The sequence below is a fragment of the Hyperolius riggenbachi genome, chromosome 8 (assembly GCF_040937935.1).
Source record: "Hyperolius riggenbachi isolate aHypRig1 chromosome 8, aHypRig1.pri, whole genome shotgun sequence".
Lineage (NCBI taxonomy): Eukaryota > Metazoa > Chordata > Amphibia > Anura > Hyperoliidae > Hyperolius > Hyperolius riggenbachi.
Genome location: NC_090653.1, coordinates 276,807,543 through 276,829,546, shown reverse-complemented (window position 1 = coordinate 276,829,546; position 22,004 = coordinate 276,807,543). Strand labels below are relative to the sequence as shown.

At 48.2% G+C, this 22,004-nt stretch overlaps 1 protein-coding gene across 5 annotated transcripts in view; it reads left to right on the top strand.

Annotated features, from left to right (window-relative positions):
- Window positions 1-22,004, top strand: part of EXD3 (exonuclease 3'-5' domain containing 3) — a 470,687-nt gene that overhangs the window by 408,706 nt on the left and 39,977 nt on the right. For all 5 annotated transcript variants that reach the window (XM_068248968.1, XM_068248969.1, XM_068248970.1 and 2 more), the window contains one exon: window positions 13,682-13,778. In XM_068248968.1, the coding sequence (XP_068105069.1) occupies window positions 13,682-13,778 (97 nt within the window). The remainder of the gene's footprint in view (window positions 1-13,681; window positions 13,779-22,004) is intronic.

The following is a 22,004-nucleotide window of genomic DNA, read 5'->3' as shown; positions in this document are numbered from 1 at the left end:
AAGACACGCCTCTTCCGCACCTCTTACCACACCCCTTTGCTATTCATATCACAGAGAATTCAGAATCAAACAATGTAGTTTTATCATTCAAACCACGCTGGTCCTCACTCGTTTTTCTTCATTTTAATATCTGAAAATAAGAAATCTATCAATTTAATTGATGGAAATAAAGTCAAACACATGTTTAGTAGAAAAATCAGGGGTCGAGTGGGGCGTGGACGCAGGTGGACGACGTCCACTTGCTCTTTTCAGAAAGTGGACGCCGTCCACCCTGGCATCTGTGGAGGGAGAGAGCACAGTGGAATGAGAGCTGTGAGCAGCGATGGGGAAGGGGGGACATCTCCCCCCTCCTTCCCTCACCTTGGGGCTCTCCATCCCCTGCTCTCCCCTCCAAAAGTAACGAACGGAGCAGCTGGCAGCGGGCGGCAGTCGAAACTTACCTCACTCTCGGTCCAAACGCTGAGTAAGTAGTGATGTCCGGTTCATTTGAGCCGGTTCTTTCCTGTGAGTTGTGTGATCCGACTCATCATACTGAACCGAATCAGTTCAGTGAATGAGACAGGAACTACAGCTGAACACTGCAGCTGCAGTTCCTGTCTCCTCCACTGAACTGATTCGGTTCAGTATGATGAGTCGGATCACACAACTCACAGGAAAGAACCGTCTCAAATGAACCGGACATCACTACTTACCCGGAAGGAAGAGGTAAGTCACGCTGCTGTCAGGCTCCCACAAATTTTAGTTCTGGAGGGGGAGAGGGAGGAAGGGGGAGCCCTGAGGGGGGGGAGGGAGAGACATTCCCCGCTGTGCCCACCAATCCCTCCTCTCTGTGCTGCCTGACTACATATACTGGGCACATATACCCCTGACTACATATACTGGGCACATATACCCCTGGCTACATATACTGGGCACATATACCCCTGACTACATACACTGGGCACATATACCCCTGGCTACATATACTGGGGACTACTATACCCCTGACTACATATACTGGGCACATATACCCCTGACTACATATACTGGGCACATATACCCCTGGCTACATATACTGCGCACATGTACCCCTGGCTACATATACTGGGCACATATACACCTGGCTACATATACTAGGCACATATACCCCTGACTACATATACTGGGGACATATACCTCTAGCTACATATACTGGGCACATATACCCCTGCCTACATATACTGGGGACATATACCCCTGGCTACATATACTTGGCACATATACCCCCCTGCCTACATATACTGGGCACATATACCCCTGACTACATATACTGGGCACATATACCCCTGACTACATATACTGGGCACATATACCCCTGGCTACATGTACTGGGGACATATACCCCTGGCTACATATACTGGGGACATATACCCCTGACTACATATACTGGCACATATACCCCTGACTACATATACTGGGCACATATACCCCTGGCTACATATACTGGGCACATATACCTCTGGCTACATATACTGGGCACATATACCCCTGGCTACATATACTGGGCACATATACCCCTGGCAACATATACTGGGCACATATACCCCTGGCAACATATACTGGGCACATATACCCCTGACTACATATACTGGCACATATACCCCTGACTATATGTACTGGGCACATATACCCTTGGCTACATATACTGGGCACATATACCCCTGACTACATATACTGGCACATATACCCCTGACTACATATACTGGGCACATATACCACTGACTACATATACTGGACACCTATACCCCTGGCTACATATACTAGGCAACTATACCTCTGGCTTCATATACTGGGGACTACTATACTCATGGCTACTTATACTGGGGACACTTATAGACCTGGCTACCTATGCTGGGGGTACCTATTTTGGGGGAACTGCTGTCAGATTATCTGCATTTTTGTGGAACCGCTGTTATGTATTTTGGGGAACAGCTGCCAGATTACGTGTATTTTGGGGAACTGCTGCCAGATTGTGTATGTTTGGGGGACCACTGCTGCCAGATTATGTGTATTTTGGTGAACTGCTGCCAGATTGTGTATGTTTGAGGGACCACTGCTGCCAGATTACCGTATATGTATTTTGGGTGTTACGTGTATTTTGGGTGACTCACTGCCAGGTTTTGCGTGTTGCGGCGACATTTGTAGCCCGTGAGTATTGGCCATAAGGCTACAAAAAGATTTCCAAAGCCTTGAACATCCCACAGAGCACTGTTCAAGCGATCATTCAGAAATGGAAGGAGTATGGCGCAACTGTAAACCTACCAAGACAAGGCCGTCCACCTAAACTTACAGGCCGAACAAGGAGAGCGCTGATCAGAAATGCAGTCAAGAGGCCCGTGGTGACTCTGGATGAGCTGCAGAGATCTACAGGGAATCTGTCCATAGGACAACTATTAGTCGTGCACTGCACAAAGTTGGCCTTTATGGAAGAGTGGCAAGAAGAAAGCCATTGTTACCAGAAAAGCATAAGAAGTCCCGTTTGCAGTTTGCCACAAGCCATGTGGGGGACACAGCAAACATGTGGAAGAAGGTGCTCTGGTCAGATGAGACCAAAGTGGAACGTTTTGGCCAAAATGCAAAACGCTATGTGTGGTGGAAAACTAACACTGCACATCACTTAGAACACACCATCCCCACTGTCAAATATGGTGGTGGCAGCATCATGCTCTGGGGATGCTTCTCTTCAGCAGGGACAGGGAAGCTAGTCAGAGTTGATGGGAAGATGGATGGAGCCAAATACAGGGCAATCTTGGAAGAAAACCTCTTGGAGTCTGCAAAAGACTTGAGACTGGGGGCGGAGGTTCACCTTCCAGCAGGACAACGACCCTAAACATAAAGCCAGGGCAACAATGGAATGGTTTAAAACCAAACATATCCATGTGTTAGAATGGCCCAGTCAAAGTCCAGATCTAAATCCAATCGAGAATCTGTGGCAAGATCTGAAAACTGCTGTTCACAAACGCTGTCCATCTAATCTGACTGAGCTGGAGCTGTTTTGCAAAGAATAATGGGCAAGGATTTCAGTCTCTATATGTGCAAAGCTGGTAGAGACATACCCTAAAAGACTGGCAGCTGTAATTGCAGCAAAAGGTGGTTCTACAAGGTATTGACTCAGGGGGCTGAATAATTACGCACACCCCACTTTGCAGTTATTTACTTGTAAAAAATGTTTGGAATCCTGTATGATTTTCGTTCCACTTCTCACGTGTACACCACTTTGTATTATTCTTTTTTCACGTGGAATTCCAATTACATTGATTCATGTTTGTGGCAATAATGTGACAAAATGTGGAAAACTTCAAGGGGGCCGAATACTTTTGCAAACCACTGTACATACATCTAGTAAGATATCCACTCCTCAGGCTCAGTTTTTCCACAATCCATCCCGTACCGACCACAGGTGGTTGGAACCTTTAAACAAGATCTTATAGCTTTTGCGCTTGCGCTGTTTGCTCCAGGACGCTGCTCTGGGCGCACACACATTTTCACTTGCACTGCTGATAGTGCTGTGAGTTCGCACTGCGATCATGAGGCCATGGGCTGCGCATGCACAAAAGCTAGACTATCCGGTTCGAAGGTCCTGACCACCTGTGGTCAAGGCTTAGTATAGATCAGATCATGGAAAAAAGGAAGCGGAGGACCCAGTTCTGGAGTGGAAACATTATTGGATGTATGTACCCTTTATTCACGCCCTCTGTTTTTTCATTTGGCTATCCTATAGGGCCCGTTTCCACTTGTGCGGTGCGAATCGCCGCGGTAAAAATTCGCATGCGGATGCGAATTTCGCATGCGGGTGTATGCGAATTCGCATGAAAGACGCTGTATGCGAATTTAACCATGGCAGTGCCTGTGTGCTTTTCCATTGATTTCATGCAAATTTGCATGAAAATTTGCATACACCCGCATAGCGGTATATGAATTCTGATGGCTCTGCCATGCGGATTTTTACCGCGGACGAAGACGCTCAGAAATCCTGACAAGTGGAAACAGTCCCATCCACTTGTATTGGCTATGCGAATTTGCATGCGGCAAACGCATGCGAATTCGCGATAGTGGAAACGGGCCCTTAAAGTGGACCTGAACTGTTGCACAGGACAGAAGGAAAACAGAGAAATGAACCCTGTATGTATTTAGAGAACGTATCCTGTCTAATTCTCCCTCATCTGTAACTAATAGCAAGTGTGCTATTGATCTCTCAGCTGTGTCAGCTGGCTGCCTTGGCAGAGCAGCTAATTTGTAAACACTGGATGTTAACCCTACATCTGCTTCCATGAAAGCAGGAAGTCTACACACTGCAGATTTATTGCAGGATTTGTATCAGCTGTAACAAAGAAATGTTTTTCTATAAAGATTATTATGCCTCTGCGTATCTTTTAGAGCAGAGAGGAAGCTCTGAGTTCAGGTCCACTTTAAGGCTTGTTTCACACTTGATCTGAAAAGCAAGCGCCCGTTTTACGGATCGGATAACGGATATGTTGATGGATCCTATGTTATCAATAAGATCCAATCACACGTGTCATTTTGCAACAAATCCGTTGCGCTCAGCATAACGCAAAGTTGCAACCTGCACGATTTATCCGGACAGCTTGATGCTTTCACCCCATAAATGGCTACAGCGGAAACATCCACCCCACGCTCCAGACCAGATCCTGCATTGTCTGCTCCAGTCCGGTATTGGCGATCCATCACGAGTGCGGAGCGACCCTTAAGGCCCATTCTCGGGCTCTGTAATTACAGCGCAGGAGATTTGGGCATAGTCGGCGCCACCATAGACCGTAATAGGAATTACATCTATAGCGGCGCACAGTGAGTAAGTAACTTCGGCGCCGTCAGAAGACGGACGTGAAGTTACTTTTAAAGCACTGTAATCCGGCCACCTGTAATAGCTGGAAGCTGAAATACATCCTTCCCTGCCATCCACGTGGACCTGGAGGGGGAATAGTAAGTAACGCCACCGGGACTTGTGCAGCAGCAGGATCAGCCATATACCGGCTGTATACTGCGCCCAGGGCTCCCGGCAGCGATTTCATATGTATGCCCCATTCTCGCTCGAGCGATTAGCGTGCATTTACTGCTAATCACCGAGTCGCCGGCGATAGCTAGTGCTATTTAAAGTGCAATGTTAACAAAATGGCAGTGATCTCATTGCCACGACTGCCAGCGATTAGCTTAGTGGTGATCGAAAAAAGCATTTTTTTTCGCAATCGTGATTGCAATGCTAAAAAAGCGCTAATCATGATTGCTCAAAAAGTGTACAGTGAAATGTAATCGCTAAAAAATCGCCCGCGCGAAACGCTATCTCTAATCGCGTTTGCAAGTGTAAATGGGCACTATTGCCGCAGATAAACCGCGCTGATCACCACCTTCCACTCCGTTGTATGACCAGGCCGCTGTGGACGCGTGTCCAGTCCTCCTGCTGCAGAGCGCCTCCGTCAGCTTACGTCTGTAAATATGTGCGGTCACCCGGGCGGCCCCTGAAATGTGACACCTGGAATTACATCTACAGATATGCTCATTATTCGTGAGCAGTTAATCTACCGCAGGCGGCACAATGGGATTTCCTGCCCTCGGAAATTGCTAATGAGTTCACACAGCTCCTGATCTTAGCATTCCTCTGTATCAGGCCTCTCCATCCCCCCCTCGCCATCTCCGGCCACCAGCACAGCCCCCCCCCCCATCTCGGGCCTCTCCATCCATCAGCACAGCCCCCCATCTCATGCCTCTCCATCCACCAGCACAACCCCCCTCCCCCCCCATCTCAGGCCTCTCCATCTACCAGCACAACTGCCCTCTCAGGCCTCTCCGTCCACCAGCAAGGCCACCCCTCCCACTGTCTCAGGCCTCTCCATCCACCAGCACAGCCCCTCCCATCTCAGGCCTCTCCGTCCACCAGCACAGCCAACCCCCCTCCCCCCCCCCCCCCCCGCCATCTCAGGCCTCTCTGTCCACCAGCACATCCCCCCCCCCATCTCAGGCCTCTCCATCCACCAGCACAGCCCCTCCCATCTCAGGCCTCTCCGTCCACCAGCACGGCCAACCCCCCTCCCCCCCCCGCCATCTCAGGCCTCTCTGTCCACCAGCACATCCCCCCCCCCCCATCTCAGGCCTCTCCATCCACCAGCACAGCCCCTCCCATCTCAGGCCTCTCCGTCCACCAGCACAGCCAACCCCCCTCCCCCCCCCCCGCCATCTCAGGCCTCTCTGTCCACCAGCACAGTTCCCCCCCCCCCCAATCTCAGGCCTCTCCGTCCACCAGCACAGACCTCCCCTCCCCCCCCCCCCCGCCATCCCAGGCCTTTCAGTCTACCAGCACAGCCCCCCATCTCAGGCCTCTCCATCTACCAGCACAACTGCCCTCTCAGGCCTCTCCGTCCACCAGCAAGGCCACCCCTCCCACTGTCTCAGGCCTCTCCATCCACCAGCACAGCCCCTCCCATCTCAGGCCTCTCCGTCCACCAGCACAGCCAACCCCCCCCGCCATCTCAAGCCTCTCTGTCCACCAGCACAGTTCTCCCCCCCCCCCCAATCTCAGGCCTCTCCGTCCACCAGCACAGACCTCCCCTCCCCCCCCCCCCCGCCATCCCAGGCCTTTCAGTCTACCAGCACAGCCCCCATCTCAGGCCTCTCCATCTACCAGCACAACTGCCCTCTCAGGCCTCTCCGTCCACCAGCAAGGCCACCCCTCCCATTGTCTCAGGCCTCTCCATCCACCAGCACAGCCCCTCCCATCTCAGGCCTCTCCGTCCACCAGCACAGCCAACCCCCCCCCCCCCCCCGCCATCTCAAGCCTCTCTGTCCACCAGCACAGTTCTCCCCCCCCCCCCCAATCTCAGGCCTCTCCGTCCACCAGCACAGACCCCCCCTCCCCCCCCCCCCCGCCATCCCAGGCCTTTCAGTCTACCAGCACAGCCCCCCATCTCAGGCCTCTTCGTTCACCAGCACAGCCACCCCCCTCCCCCCTGCCATCTCAGGCCTCTCTGCCCACCAGCACAGTTCCCCCGAACCCCCCCACCCCCATCTCAGGCCTTTCCGTCCGCCAGCACAGCCACCACCCCCCTTCCTCGCCATCTCAGGCCTCTTCGTCCACCAGCACAACCGCCCCCCTCCTCGCCCTCCTTCCTCCCTCTCCTGCACCTTGTATTGAGGAACCGGTTTTTCTTCCTAAGGTCTTTTGTTCCACACTGAGCTGGATACATATCTGTAGGGCTACTTCTCATTTCCCCTTCTCACGCTTTTTTATATATAACTATAATATATCACCAGGGGAAGCCATCCTCGTAGCAAGAGGGGTCCAGAAGGAGACATTGGCATCGTCAGACCAGAACACACGAGCCTTAAAGGACCACTATCATGTTTACATTTATAATATATGTAAACACTTACAAATAAGAAGTATATTTGTTCCAGAGTAAAATGAGCCACAGACTAGTTCCTCCCATGTTGCTGTCACTTAAAGAGTAGTTAGTAGAAATCTGACAGAACTGGCAGCTTTTGGACTAGTCCATCTCATTGTGGGGAATTCTCCGTCTTTAGTTTATTGTTTACAAAAGCACTCCCTGGAAAGGATCTATGCAAAGATGTAGTTCCCCCGCCCCCACCTTTTTGCACACTATTCTGGCTGTTGGACTTCTAAGTGCTTTTGAAAAATTTAGAAAATCCTGAAAAGCCCCCATTAAGGGAGATAGACTAGTCCAAAACCTGTCAGTTCTGTTAGATTTCTACTACCTACTGTAAGTGACAGCAACGTAAGAGAAAAGTAATTTCTAGCTCATTTTACTCTGGAAGAAACTTACTTTTTATTTGTATGTGTTTACATGTATTAGCCACTTTATCCATCATTACAGTATATCTACGTGTGACTTCATCTAAGCCGCGAGGACGTAGATATACATCTTGTAGCAGAAGCAGTGCTGTGTAAAATTGGGCTTCCTCCTGTGCACACCTCCAGCACTATCTGCTGCTGCACTAATTGGTGAAAAGGAATATCTGTTCCCTGAGCCAATAAGATTGATTTTGACCATTAAAAATGCTTTTGTTTTCTCAGTTCATAGTGAAAAATACACACTGTAGCATTATTTCAATAAAAATGCCATACTATGAAAGCCTAGTTTGTGTTGGAAAAAAAAATATTTAATTTAGGTGTCATAAGTAGGGATAAAGTTATTGCTGATTAAATTGGGACATGGCTAAAATGTCAAAACTGCTCTGGTCCATAAGGGGGAAACAAGGTATGGATGCGAAGTAGTTAATACCTCTACCTACATTATTGTGTATTGACAGTTTTGTGAAATTGGATACATGTATACAATATACAGTGAGAAGTCACAACAGGACTGTGATAGCTGGACAGCTTGGTTAGAACAGCTCCAAAATGGACTGTCTTGTGGGGTGCTCCCGGTATGCAGTGATCCGACTGAAAGTGATTAGAGGTAGGACAGTGGGTGAGCTAAAAACAGGGTCATGAGTGGCCAGGATTTATTGATATAGACGGGGGGAGAGAAGGGTGCTGAATTGCTGATAGAGACGCAAGTTTTCCAAGGCCTAGGTACCCCTGCGGCGATCACCCACCCCATAATGGTTAAAGTCAGCTGGTCAATAGGGATGAAGTTTGCCACAGTGACTGTGTTTGGGAACCCAGGTTACCATCAGGACATGCTGATTCACAAATGCCAATGGCCAGCTGACAAGGAAACTTGTAGGAAAGAGCCCAATGTGGGTACTTACCCAGGTAGACTGAAGCCCTGGATCCTTCAAAGGCTTCCCCTGTCCCGCTCCTCCTGAGAGGAGAGTGGAGAGGAGAGTGCTAAGTCCCGCCCACAGAGGTATCGGAGCCACTCGCATTGCAGTTACGAGTAGCTTATTATGATTGGCTGCATTTTGAAGAAAGGCTTCATGATTGGCTCAAGTGTGAGCAGACATTTTTGCAGGACACGTGCTGCAAGTCCCGCTTGCGGAGGTATCGGAGGCACTCACAGGAAGTGAGTGGCTGCCTCTATACAGTGATTGATACTGTATCAGCAATTTGGGCAGCCCTAAGGTATATTTAGCCTTGTAGTCCACCAAATGTGCAAGTGCTTGTACTGTACTTCCAATGGGAGGACAGAGTTGGTCCTTTGCAGTAGATAATGTACCAGGGCATGCTGAGCCATTTGTAGCACATTTCTGATAAAGTGAACTCCAAGGGAGCAGGAAGAGGGGTTTACTAGAAGGAGATTATACTGTATAAGCATCCTCTCACCTGCTCCCTGACAACAATTTCTGCCTTGTTTCTTTTGAAAATGTCAGGTTCAGAGCAATGCGCTGCTAGCTCATCTCTGAGGCAGGGAACACACTTGACTGTTTTCGTGTGCGTTTTCTGCACAGAAAATCTGAGAACTCATGTTAATCAATGGGCTAGTACACACTTAATATGTTGTTCGCGCGCAGAAAAAAAAACTGACATTGGCCTCAATTCACTAAGCTGTATCAAACACTTTATCAAACGTTTGATAATTTACCTCATGGGTAAAATCTAATTTTGAATTCACTAAGGTGTTATATGTTTATTGAATGTTTTATCAATAAAACGTTCAATAAATCTATAACACCTTAGTGAATTCAAAATTAGATTTAACCCATGAGGTAAATTATCAAACGTTTGATAAAGTGTTTGATACAGCTTAGTGAATTGAGGCCATTGGCGTCAATTCACCAGAGAGGATTTACTAAGAGAAAAAAGGTAGGTAGTTTATCTCATGAGGTATTTTAACACTCTGGAGTCAATTCACCAGTGTGAGAGGACAGAGAGAAAAATGTTCGATAGCAGGGGATAATGGAGAGATATGCATGAGGAAAGTATGAGGAAACTGTGAGAAAGCAGAGAGTTAGGTAATCGGTATTAATGATTTACATGGGATACTTTTCCTCTCTGTAAGCTTGAAAGTGAAGCATTGTGGGTAGGAGGCGGAGTTTTACCACTACCTGACCAGAGTATTCCCGCCTTTTACTGCCGGATCATATCATAAATCATATCACGAGTGAGTCTGAACTTCTTCACCACCTCTGTCTCAGTAAAATTATCAAGAACTGTTCTCTCACGAAAAATACGAGGGGCGATTAAACAGACCCTCCTCCTGCGCCTTCGTCTCCTCATAATAGAAGCAAGCTCTAAGGCCTAGTGCACACCAGAGCGGTTCGGCTGCGTTTTGTGATCTGCTTGCGGGTGCGGATCCGCTAGGGTAATGTTTTTCAATGGGCTGGTGCACACCAGAGCGGGAGGCGTTTAGCAGAAACGCATACTCCCGGGCTGCTGCAGATTTTGGATTGCGGAGGCGTTTCTGCCTCAATAGGAAAAACGCAAACCGCTCTGAAAAACGGCACTTCAGAGCGGTTTGCCAGGCGGTTTTTGTTACAGTAGCTGTTCAGTAACAGCTTTACTGTAACAATACATGAAATCTACTACACCAAAAACGCTTCACAAAACCGCAAAATGCTAGCTAAAACGCTACAGAAAAAGAAGAAAAAGCGTTTCAAAATCTGCTAGCATTTTGCGGATCTGCTAGCGGTTTTTGGTGTGCACCAGGCCTAACAGAGTAAGCTTAAAAGGCTCCATCTTCCACAGCAGCAGCTGCTGTGTGAAAACCACGATATCTCCAGGTTCATTCAGGGGATAAAGAGATGAAAAAATAATGAATGGCCACACCCCCTTTCTTCCCTGGTGAATTGTGATTTGGAGAAAAACTAACTACTAACTATCACTTATTTATCTCATACTTATCTCACATTTATCTCTTGCATTTCTCTCTGTCGATATTTTCCCCTATACTTCTGGAGAATTGCTATTTGGAGATATCACAGAAGGTAAATTACCTCCCAAGAGATAAATAGGTTGGTAACCTCTGGTGAATTGACGCCATTCTGCATCATGACTCTGCACATTTTGTCAGTTTTCTCTATCAATTACATCAGCTGCTGTGGAAAAACGTGCGCGTTTTCCTGCATAGAGACACACTTAGTGTGCAGAAAAAGTATGCAGAAAAACGCGCAGAAAACTGAAAGACAAGTGTGTTCCCTGCCTCAGTGTTACCGGTATCTCTTGTCTGAATAACGTTCTCTGCCTCTTGTCTGCTCTGCCTGCGATGTGTCCGCTGCTGAACTTTACAGTTGAAGGAAACTGTAAAGAATATAAAGTGATGAGAAATTGTATGAATCCTCCTCCTCCTAAAAAAAAAGTTTTCTTTTTTTTTTTTTTTTTTTAAGCTATCCCACAGTTGTAATTTATTTTGAAAGCTACTTGTTAAGGCTGGGTGCACACATAACATAGTGTGAAAGGCTGCGTTTTATGTCATGTTTTATGTTAATGTTGTGTGCGGTTTTTGTGTATTTTTACTGCGTTTTGCGTGCGTCTTATTGCACTTGCGGTTCACATTCTATGCGTTTTTCATGAGTTTCTATATTTCCATTTATGCAAATCAGTAGGAGTACAACAGAAAGTGGAAGTACAGTCTGCAAAAAAATGACCTAAGTCATTACTGTTTCAGTGTCTCTGCTCAGTGACACATTCATTGAAGTATGTCAGAGCTACAATCTATAAACTATTGACCCATTTTCTGCCAGGAAACTGTGTTTTGGCCTTAATTCCTTATCAGTGAGGGTTAACCTCCCTGGCGTTAACCCCGAGCTACACTCGGGCTAGCCACAGCAGAGGATTTCTCTGCCCCGGGAGGGATTTTTTTAATTAAAGTTGTTTTAGCCTTTGTAGCCAGCACTTCGCTAGCTACCATTGTCCCCCAAGTCGCTCCACTCTTTTTTGATCGCCCCCGATCGCCGCCGTTATACGTACCCCCCTCCCCCGGATCCCACGATGGTGCAGCTTCTCCAATCAGCTCCATGCCTCGCTATGGGGAGGATCGGGATAGCACATGACATCATGACATCGATGGCGTCAGATCATCGCCATACCGACGACTGAAGCTTATTGGGGAGTCTGCGGCTCTCGTGAGATCGCGGCTAGGTAACGTATAGCAGCGGCGATCAAGGGGGAACAGAAGGGTGCCGGGGACTTGGGGGACAATGGTAGCTAGCCTAGTGCTAGCTACACGGAATAAAACAACTTTAATTTAAAAAAATCCCTCCCGCGGACGCAGCCACAGAAACTGTGTACCGCCAGGATAGTCTGACCCAGTCCAACTCCAGTCAGATACACTTGCTCATCTGATGTTTAACTCTTTAAGGCAGAGAAAGAAAAAAAGGAACACAGCTTAGTTATTTGTGTGCTTTCCAGTGTATATACATTTTTATCTTATGTCACATGTCCTTGTGTATCCTTTGAAAATTTGGGGCTCCAAAATAAAATTTGTATCTGTTGTTGGTAATAACTACTTTAGGACTTCTGCTGGGAATACACGGTGCGTTTTGCAGCTCAATTCTGCCACCCGAACGATTCCCCGCTTGATTCCCGCGGGCGAATCTCTTATCTTCTGCTCGTTTTCCTTCTCTTTTTCCATTGTCCTCCATGCGGTATCGAGCGCGGAATCGATCGGACGGGTGACCGGACATGTCAGAAATGATCAATCGAGCCGTCTAAATGGCTCAATTGAGCAGCAAAAATGTACCGAGTATTCCCAGCATTAGCCAATTTTCATAATTCTGCTATGATTTGCTTAAATTGATAGATCTCGGGCAATTTTTAGTCTAGCCAAACATGTTTAGTCTTGTTATTTTTAGGACAAATAGGGCTTTCTTTTGATATCACTTAATTATAGTAAATCTGGAATTTGCTTGGGTTTTAAAGAGATAATATGCTTGAAAAACGAAAAAAAAAGGAATTTTCTGAAATTTCAACCAAAAATATTTAAAAATATCTCAAATTGCTGCAGTAAAACTTTCAGAAACTGATTATTCTATATGTTGTCTATGAAGGGATGTCAAAATTATGTCATTATTTTTTAGGTACACTGCAGGGGCACTAAATAGAGGTGGAAATATCAAATTGATTTTAAAGGGACTCTGAGGAGTAACAAAAAAACTAAATCGGAACTTACCTGCGGCTTTCTCCAGCCCACCACAAGTCGGGAGGTCCTCCTGACTCCTCTCTGGGTCCCTCCGCAGAAATCACGACCGGCAACATCAGGGCCGAGTGTCAGGCTGACAGTTCCTGAACGGCCACGCTCGTCGTCATTACGGCGGCTGGCGTGACAGTACTGCGAATGCACGGTTTTCTAACTCTAAACCGTCCATGTGCAGTACTGTCACACCGGCCGCCGCGATGACGCATAGCAGCTGGGGGACGTCGAGGGACCTACCGACCTGTGGTGGGCTGTAGAAAGCCCCAGGTAAGTTCCGATTTTTTTTTTTTGTTACTCCTCAGAGTCCCTTTAAGAGCGAAAAGGCAATAATTATGCGATCCTAGTGACCAGGTGATCAGGAGCCAATCAAAATATGTCCTCATTCATTCCAGAAGGTGTCCGCTGTCAAAGTACACAAGAATGGTGGAGTAAAAATCTACAATGTCATAAACTAGAATTCAAACACAAGGTGTAGATTGTAATATGCATGAAGTGGTTTAATCAAGGGAAGGGATCTTGTAGACACATTTGGGGTGTCGTCTGTTCGGATATGGGGGGTTATATGGAACTGGACTGCGGCATTCCATCTCTGACCTCTGCCCTCTGTTTGGTTTCAGGTGTGTAACTGCCCCAAATACCTCCACATCTCTCCGCAGCAGATGAGGCAGCTGATGAAACTTCGGGAACCTCAGGAAGATTCTTCAGAGGCACAAAGTAAGAAAACAGAACCGCTGTTGAGGTTTGCGCAGTTTATTAAAGAGACCCTGTATTGGGTTATTGCGGCTCTATCTGTCCTTGAGGCTGCGCACTTTGCACACTTAATTTAACCAAATTATAAGTCAAGTGTTCAGCTCTGTTCTATAACTGTGAACTATATTGTCCTGCTAAAGTGGTCATGAATGATCCAATTTCTTAAACGATCGATCGGAAACGATCATTTGGGCCCACCAACTGAGAAAATGAGGAGCAACCCGATCACACTAAAATAATTGTTCCAGAATTTGAATCAATGGAATGATCGATAGAAGGTCCTTTGTCAACGATCAGCAACATAAACATAAAAAAATCATAAGTGATTAGCGGGCAATTCCTGCTAAAGCGCTAGTGCTATGTTACCCTATGTCCGTGTTCTCACTGCCGCGATTGGCACCAATCATTGAGGTTTCGCGATTAGCGCCAATTGCAAATGTGTTACCTGCAGCAATTCAGAAGCGATCACGGTACAGTGCTTATAAAGCGCTGACCGCGATCGCTCTGAAATCACGGTAGTGTCCAGTGATTTTACCACGCTAATCGCGGTAAAATCACTTGCACAAAACGCTAGTGAATGTGAACAGGGCCTTAAAGTGAATGGGGAACCGCATTTTTTTAAAAATGAAGCAAATACTTACCTAAGGAGAGGGAAGGCTCCGTCTCCTCTCTCGGTGCTTTCTATCCTGTGCTGGCTCCCCTCCCGTTTCAATCCCCCATCGCAAGGGTATTGGAAGTCTTCGGGAGCCGTGTCCACCCGAAGACGTGCGGCTCCATACTGCACAGGCGTGAGCGTGCAAGAGAGCGTGCTTGCGCAGGCGCAGTACAGGGCCGCCCTTCTTCAGGAGCACTCGGGCTCCCTGAAGACTTCTGAAGCCTCCTTAGTATTGGACTAATTTAGTCAAATACTGCTACCGGGCGAGCCAGCACTGGAACGAGGGGACCAGGAGAGGAGCGAGAAGGCTCTATAGGACCCAGAGCCTTCCCTCTCCTTGGGTAAGTATCTGTCTCATTTTTGTAAATGCAGTTCCCATTCACTTTAAGGTGATAATTATACGTATTGATTTTTTTTCATTCAATTCCCAGACGATCTTAATCATTTTGATAGAGCCTGCTTGTCATCTATGAACCTAACATGTAAGATTGGTGCTTGATAGATTTCTGCTGACATTTTTGGAGATTGTGCGTGTTGTATAGTGAAGGAATCTGTCGCCATCCAATCGTATTCCAGACAGATAGGGATTGATCAACTTGGTATGCCGTGTCATAATTAGTTCATGTGTGGCTAGCATTAAAGAGAACCCGAGGTGGGAATTTATTATGCTAGTGGGGCACAGAGGCTGGTTGTGCGCACAAACACCAGCCTCTGTTGCCCCATGGTGTGCCTCCAGGACCCCCCTGCGCGCCGCTATACCCCGCAGTGCTGGCGACACGCAGCGCGTCACCAGCACAATCTTTACCTAAGCGCTGTCTGTCAGCGCTGTCTGTCAGCGCTGCTCCCCCGCCTCCTCCGCATCGGGGCTCCCTGCCCGTGTCCCTTCCCTCCCGCTGATAGGAGGGAAGTGACGCAGGCGGGTAGCGCCGATGCGGGGGAGCGGCGCTGACTGACAGCGCTTAGATAAACATTGTGCTGGTGACGCGCTGCACGTCGCCAGCACTGCGGGAGCTATAGCGGCGCGCAGGGGGGACATGGAGGTACACCATGGGGCAACAGAGGCTGGTGTTAGTGTGCACAACCAGCCTCTGTGCCCCAGTAACATAATTAAATCCCACCTCGGGTTCTCTTTAAAGGAAACAAGAGGGCATCAAAGGAAACATGAGGTGAAAATAAACCCATGAGATAAACAATTGTATCTATCCTCCTTCTAAAAATGACTTTTCTAGATATCCCACAGTTTTATTTCATATTTGAATCTACTTTTTAGGTTTTTACTGTTTCATTACCTCTGCTCAATGACACATGCATTGAAATATGCCAGAGCTAAAATCTACAAACTTTAGAACCTTTTTATCTCTTTTCTGCACTCAGAAACCAGTTTCTGCTAACAAAGTTTTTTTAATGGCTGTAATTCCTTGTCAGGGAGGGTTAGGCTAGGTCCACACTAGACACAGTTGCAGGACGGACACTGCAGTCCGGATCCGGGGAAGATTAGGGGAAGTACCACCGTACTGCAAACTGATGAAAGTGCATCAGTTTTGCATCAGTTTCCGTTCAGGTTTTTCCCTGACAGAAAACGTCTCCATCATTAGGAAGGAGTGGGAGGATTTTTTTTGGGCCAATCATAAAGCTCAGGCTATCCGTTTTAACATCCGTTTTTTGCCTGTGGAGCTGGAGATGCGTTTTCTCATTGCTTTCACTACCCCTGCGTGTATCCGTGGTCCTGATCCGTTGCGTGAAAATGCAGCAGATCCGGACCTTCCGTTCAGGTTTTGAAAACGGGTCCTCGCAAACGCAGACGGATCCGTTTTTTACTTGGGTGAGGCTGGCTGCCTTCTATTATCAACATTAGTATCCGGGACTCAGTTTTTCATCCGGTTTGAAAAACGCAGCCACGGATACGTTTCCGGACCTAGTGTGGACTAGCTCTATGGTCCGACCCAGTCCCAATACCATGGACAGGAACTGTCACTTGCATACCTGATGTTTAACTCTTTCAGGCAGAGAAAGAAGAAAAGGAACACAGCATAGTTATTTGTGCGCTTGGCACTGTACAGACACATGTCTATATCATCATGTCACATGTCAGTTCGGGTATCCTTTACGGTCAATTGTGGGGGAACTAATGAACCTATCAGCATGTTTTGGGGATGTGGGAGGAAACTGGAGTGTCTGGAGGAAACATGCATGAACACCGAGAGAAAGGACACTCTCCATGCGGTGGTACAGTGGACAAGTGTCTTATCCACTAGACCACCGTGGTGCCCGTACATTGCCTACTGAAAAATGACCTGTTCTGGCATGGAGATAGATGTTAAAAAGGCTTGGGTCTGAAATTATTATTATTATTATTGATTTATAAAGCGCCAACATATTCTGTAGCGCTGTCAGACGCGTATCTACCAGGGTGCAGGCATGGGTAGAGCCATGGGCGCTATCCCACCAGCCACTTCACCTCTATCTGCCTCCCCTCCCAGTGCGGCTCACACCCCCACTCGGGCGCTCGCTCCTGCCTTAGTCATGTCACCACCAGCGTCATGGTAACAGACATCAAATCAGCAAGACACAGAGGGGGCTCAAATTACCCACCGCTCGCTGTACTCCAAATGCGGAAGTGACGTCACCTCCAGCATTTGGAGTTCGCTGGGTGCGGGTAGCGTGTGCGCCTCTGTGTCTTGCTGATATGATATTTGTTACCATGACGCAGGCGGTGACTGATGCGACTAAGGCAGGGGGAGCGAGTGGCACCAGGATTCAGGTCTGTGATGGCATCCAGTCTGCACCCTTCATCCAGCCACTCTGCCCCAGCCGCACCCTGTCCCAGCCACCCTGCACCCAGACCCAGCCTCTCTGCCCTAGTCATCCCGTACCCAGCCGCACCGTCCCAGCCACTCTGCCCCAGCCATCCTGTACCCAGCCGCACCGTCCCAGCCACCCTGACCCAGCCACTCTGCCCCAGCCACCCTGTACCCAGCCGCACCGTCCCAGCCACCCTGACCCAGCCACTCTACCCCAGCCATCCTGTACCCAGCCACACCGTCCCAGCCACCCTGACCCAGACCCAACCTCTCTGTCCCAGCCACCATGCACTCTGCCCCAGCCACCCTGACCCAGACCCAACCTCTCTGTCCCAGCCACCATGCACTCTGCCCCAGCCACCCTGTACCCAGACCCAACCTCTCTGTCCCAGCCACCAGCCACTCTGCCCCAGCCACCCTGTACCCAGACCCAACCTCTCTGTCCCAGCCACCATGCACCCAGCCACTACCCTGAACCCAGACTCAACCTCTCTGTCCCAGCCACCCTGCACTCTGCCCCAGCCATCCTGTATCCAGCCGCACCCAGTCCCAGGCACCCTGCACCCTGTGCCGCAAGGGGGGCGCAATTTCAGTCTCTGCTATGGGCGCCATGTTACCTAGATACGCCTCTGAGCGCTGTACAAAGTAAGAAACCATCATGGGGTACATAATACAGACAAATGGAATGCACCAATATACAAAATACAGAGTTGGTACAAAATACAGAACCGGTAATTACAGTGACAAAAGTAACATGATGAATGAAATGTGAAACATATTCCAAGTCACATAAGGGGAGAGAGCCCTGCTCTTGTGAGCTTACAATCTACAGGAATGGGGGGGGGGGGGGGGGGGGGCAAGATGTGGGGTAGTATATAGTATTCATCCCTGGAGGCCGTGTGTTTCTAGGATCTCCAGTAAGAGTGGAACTTGGCCTTAGGTCAAAGGGGGAATGGCCTAAGGTAGAGTGTATGCTTGTCAGAAAAAGTAAATCTTGAGGAAGCGCTGAAAGATATCAAAGGTAGGAGAGCGACGGGTGTGTTGTGGATGGGCATTCCAGAGGAGGGGTGAAGCACGTGTGAAATCCTGTATATGTGAATTGGAGGAGCTGATTCTTGAGGAGGACAAAAGCAGGTCATGAGATTGCGATTAAGATCTATGTGAAATTTGCTTACCATGCCCCTCCCCAATAAATTTTTCACACACAGACGTGTGGGGAGAGCCAGATTATCCACAAGGCAATGCTAGGCAGCTGCCTAGGGCCAGGAGAGAGTCTACGGGCCCGGTGTATGCTAGCCCCCACCAAATCTAACTAAGAAAAGACAGGTGACCATCAGTGCTGGGCAAAAAGTGCTATCTTGCTTAGGGCCCCATTGTATCGCAATCCTTTTTTGCGTGTGGGCAGGCAGTCACATAAATCAAAGTGAAAGCCTTGTAGACATGCAAGCTTGCCTGAGGCAGTCAGTAACAGCCACCTTTGCCAAGTATCTAGTGTGAGTGCAGTGGCCCCTCCCCGACACCTTGGCAACCAATCAGCCAGGCTGACCACTGGCCGGGAGCATTGTCCATCCCGGCCATGGAATCGCTCCCCCCCCCCCCCCCCCCCCATCCCCTACATAATACCACATCTGCCTACACAGCCTATATTGTACACTGAGTGGGCGTGGCAGAGACCTCACGCTCTGTGTTGCCACTGCTCAGCCCAGACTTTGGTTTTCCACAGAGGAAGTAGAAGAACTGGAAGCAACACTATCCGCTCCGTGTATAAAACTCCCTGGTGGTCTTGTAAAGCCCAGACTTCCCCAGTGAAGGGCCGCCACACCTCCTTCATAAATCTCAGTTATACCTGGAACTGGTTGTGCACCTTTAATTTTTATGGCGACAGTGGCTGTCGTTGCACATTTGGAATGTTAGTGCTTTCTTTTTTCTTTTTTTTTGCGCTCGGAGCGGTGTGGCGGAATGAAAGGGCACTTGATGATTACACCTGTTCTGCGGTTTTCTGTCTGGCTTTCCTCTCTGTGTTTAGTGTGAGGAAGCTGGGCGTCTGCCTGCAGTGAAGGTGTGTCCTGCCTGTGTCTCTATAGTTTCCCATCTCACGGTCCCCCCTTCCCTCCTCCTCCTCTCTCTCTCTCCTTACTTCCTTATTGTTATGTGTTTTCTCACCAGCCAAGGTGAAAACAGGCAATTTCCTTCAAGAGTCACTTGTGGGAAGATAAGGGCCCTAAATGAGGCTCCAGTGACCTTAGATCCAGATTGGGAACTGTGGAGTTTGACTGACTTTTTTTTTTTGCTTTCCTGATTCCTGCTGTAAGACAGCAGGAGCCCTGAACTCTAGGCTTAAAGCAGTAGGATCAGCCATACTATGCCAGGGGAAAAAAAACACATATATAAGTAGATAAATTCTTGATCTACTTACATAACACATGTATTGTACTGTCCACGTTTTGATTTCAGTGAATGTTATATAGTAAATGACGAGAATTCTGGTCCTGGTGGGGGCCATGTCTTTTGCCCACAGTTAAGGCTAACTCATGATGTCATTTCTGCCCTCTACTTTTTTTTCTTGTCTCCTCCAATCGCTGAGTCGCCTCAGCCTTGCTTGTAAACACAAGTGAGTAGGGGATTAGGTTTCAGATAAGCAGCTGGCAGGGAAATAAAGGGAAGAGGAGGAATAGATTATAGATAAAAAGAATCCCCAGCATGCAATTCTTTGGCACGACTACTAAATGGCCAGTGCTCCTTAAGTATGTGATAACACCAAATCATAACAGCAGAAAAAGTTTTGAATGTTTTGAATGCAGGATTAGCATCTTTATCACTTAATACACTCAGACCATTTGCTGTTGAAGTTTGATTTTTATGGTGACGATACCGCTTTAAGGCCACATGCCCGGGAAAAATGGTGATGCATTGTACACCGCCACAAAACCGGGCATACGGTGCCCTCTGAGTCCTTCACAAAGGGAAGGAACCCCTAGGCTTCTCCCCCCTCTGAGCAAGAGCTCAGAGGGTTGGAGAGCCCTTCTCCCCTTGCCAGAGGCTCGGGGGGCTTGGGCCCTCTCCTGCCTACAGGCACGAGAGGACCCCCGCCCCAGTTGTTGCCAACTGGGTTCATGGAACTAAGCGGAGATTGACTGGTGAGATAAGGAGAAGCTGTCAGGATAACGGAGTACTCAAGCAGCTTGGGGTGACCCAAAATTACTACCGTAGGAAGCAGAGTAACCATGCAGCTCGGGATGACCCAAACCACTAGAAAAGTATAGGGGACTAAGAGAGACCAAAAAGCCCTCCTACGAAAAAGCAATGCTTGGTGTGATTTGCCTTTTTAAAACAGAAGGAAACTTGCAATAATTCAGCTTTAAGTGAACACCTGTGGTTACCCACAATGCACCACTACTGAATATGCAAATTATCTCTTTATGCTCCTGTAGCCAGGCTAGCATCCAGAACCGCTGGTGTACAGCAAGCCTATAGCTTTAAATATTACACAGCCATATCAAACCCACATGTAGACAGCCTGTTTCGGACTTTTAGTCCTCATCAGTACATGGCCGTAGGAAAGTACCGTAGGAAAGTATCTCATCAGTACCGTAGGAAAGTATTGGAGACTAAAACGGGCCGAAAAGCCCTCCTACTAAAGAGCAACGCTCAGACCCGTTTGCTCTCAGTTATAACCGACAGGTCAACTGATTTTCAAAGTAATGCTCATGTTTTCCTATAGCGCCTTTCACACTTAACGCGTTTAACTGAAATCTTTTTCACAATGCACTGCTATGGAGAAGAAAAAAAAAGTGTACCAACTGATTAAGTGTAAATGGGGCCTCAGTGTAATTTGCCTTCCTTAAAGAAAATCTGTAATGAAAAAACCTCCCCTGGGGGGTACTCACCTATACCTCGGCTATTTTCGCCTATCTCCGTGGAAAGAGCCGCAACAGCGCCCCCGCTGGAGCCAGAAAAGGTAAATATTGCACAGCCCCACAATTGTCGCCTGTGCGTTCCGGGGGCTGCAGCGAGACCGCCGTGGGACAGAGGAGGCTGGAGGAAGCCTCGATAGGGTCCATAGGGCTTCCCCCACCGAGGTGAATACCCCCCCAGGGAAGCATTTTTCCAAACAGAAGGTATTTACTATAATTCAGCTTTATGTGAGCAACTGTGGTTTCCCATGATGCCTCAGTATTGAAGCCATCTTACGGAAAAGCCATGCTTGGTGTGATTTGCCTTCTTAAAACAGAAGGAAACTTGCAATAATTCAGCTTTGTGGTTACCCACAATGCACCAGTACTGAATAAGCAAATTATCTCTATGCCCCTAAAGCCAGGCTTACATCCAGAACCCCTGGTGTATGGCAAGCCCACAGCTTATACAATTTACAGAGGAACATCAAGCCAGCATGCATGTTGGGTTGAAGTGACTCTGTAAAATGTATAAGCTGTGGGCTTGTTATACACCAGCGGTTCTGGATGTAAGCCTGGCTTTAGGGGCACTTAAAGTGTACCAGAGCTCACTGCTATAAAAAGATTTATACATACCATGGGCTTCCTCCAGCCACATCAGCTCAGATCGCTCCCACACCGCTGTCCTCCGCTTCCTGCAGCTCCGGTATTGGGTCCCGTCACTTCCGTCAGTCGGCTCCAGTCTACGCAGGAGAAGTGCGCTCTTCGCGTATCGCCACTGGAGAGATATGGGGTGCACTTCTCTTATGTCAGACTGGCTCCGAGTGACGGGACCCGGTAC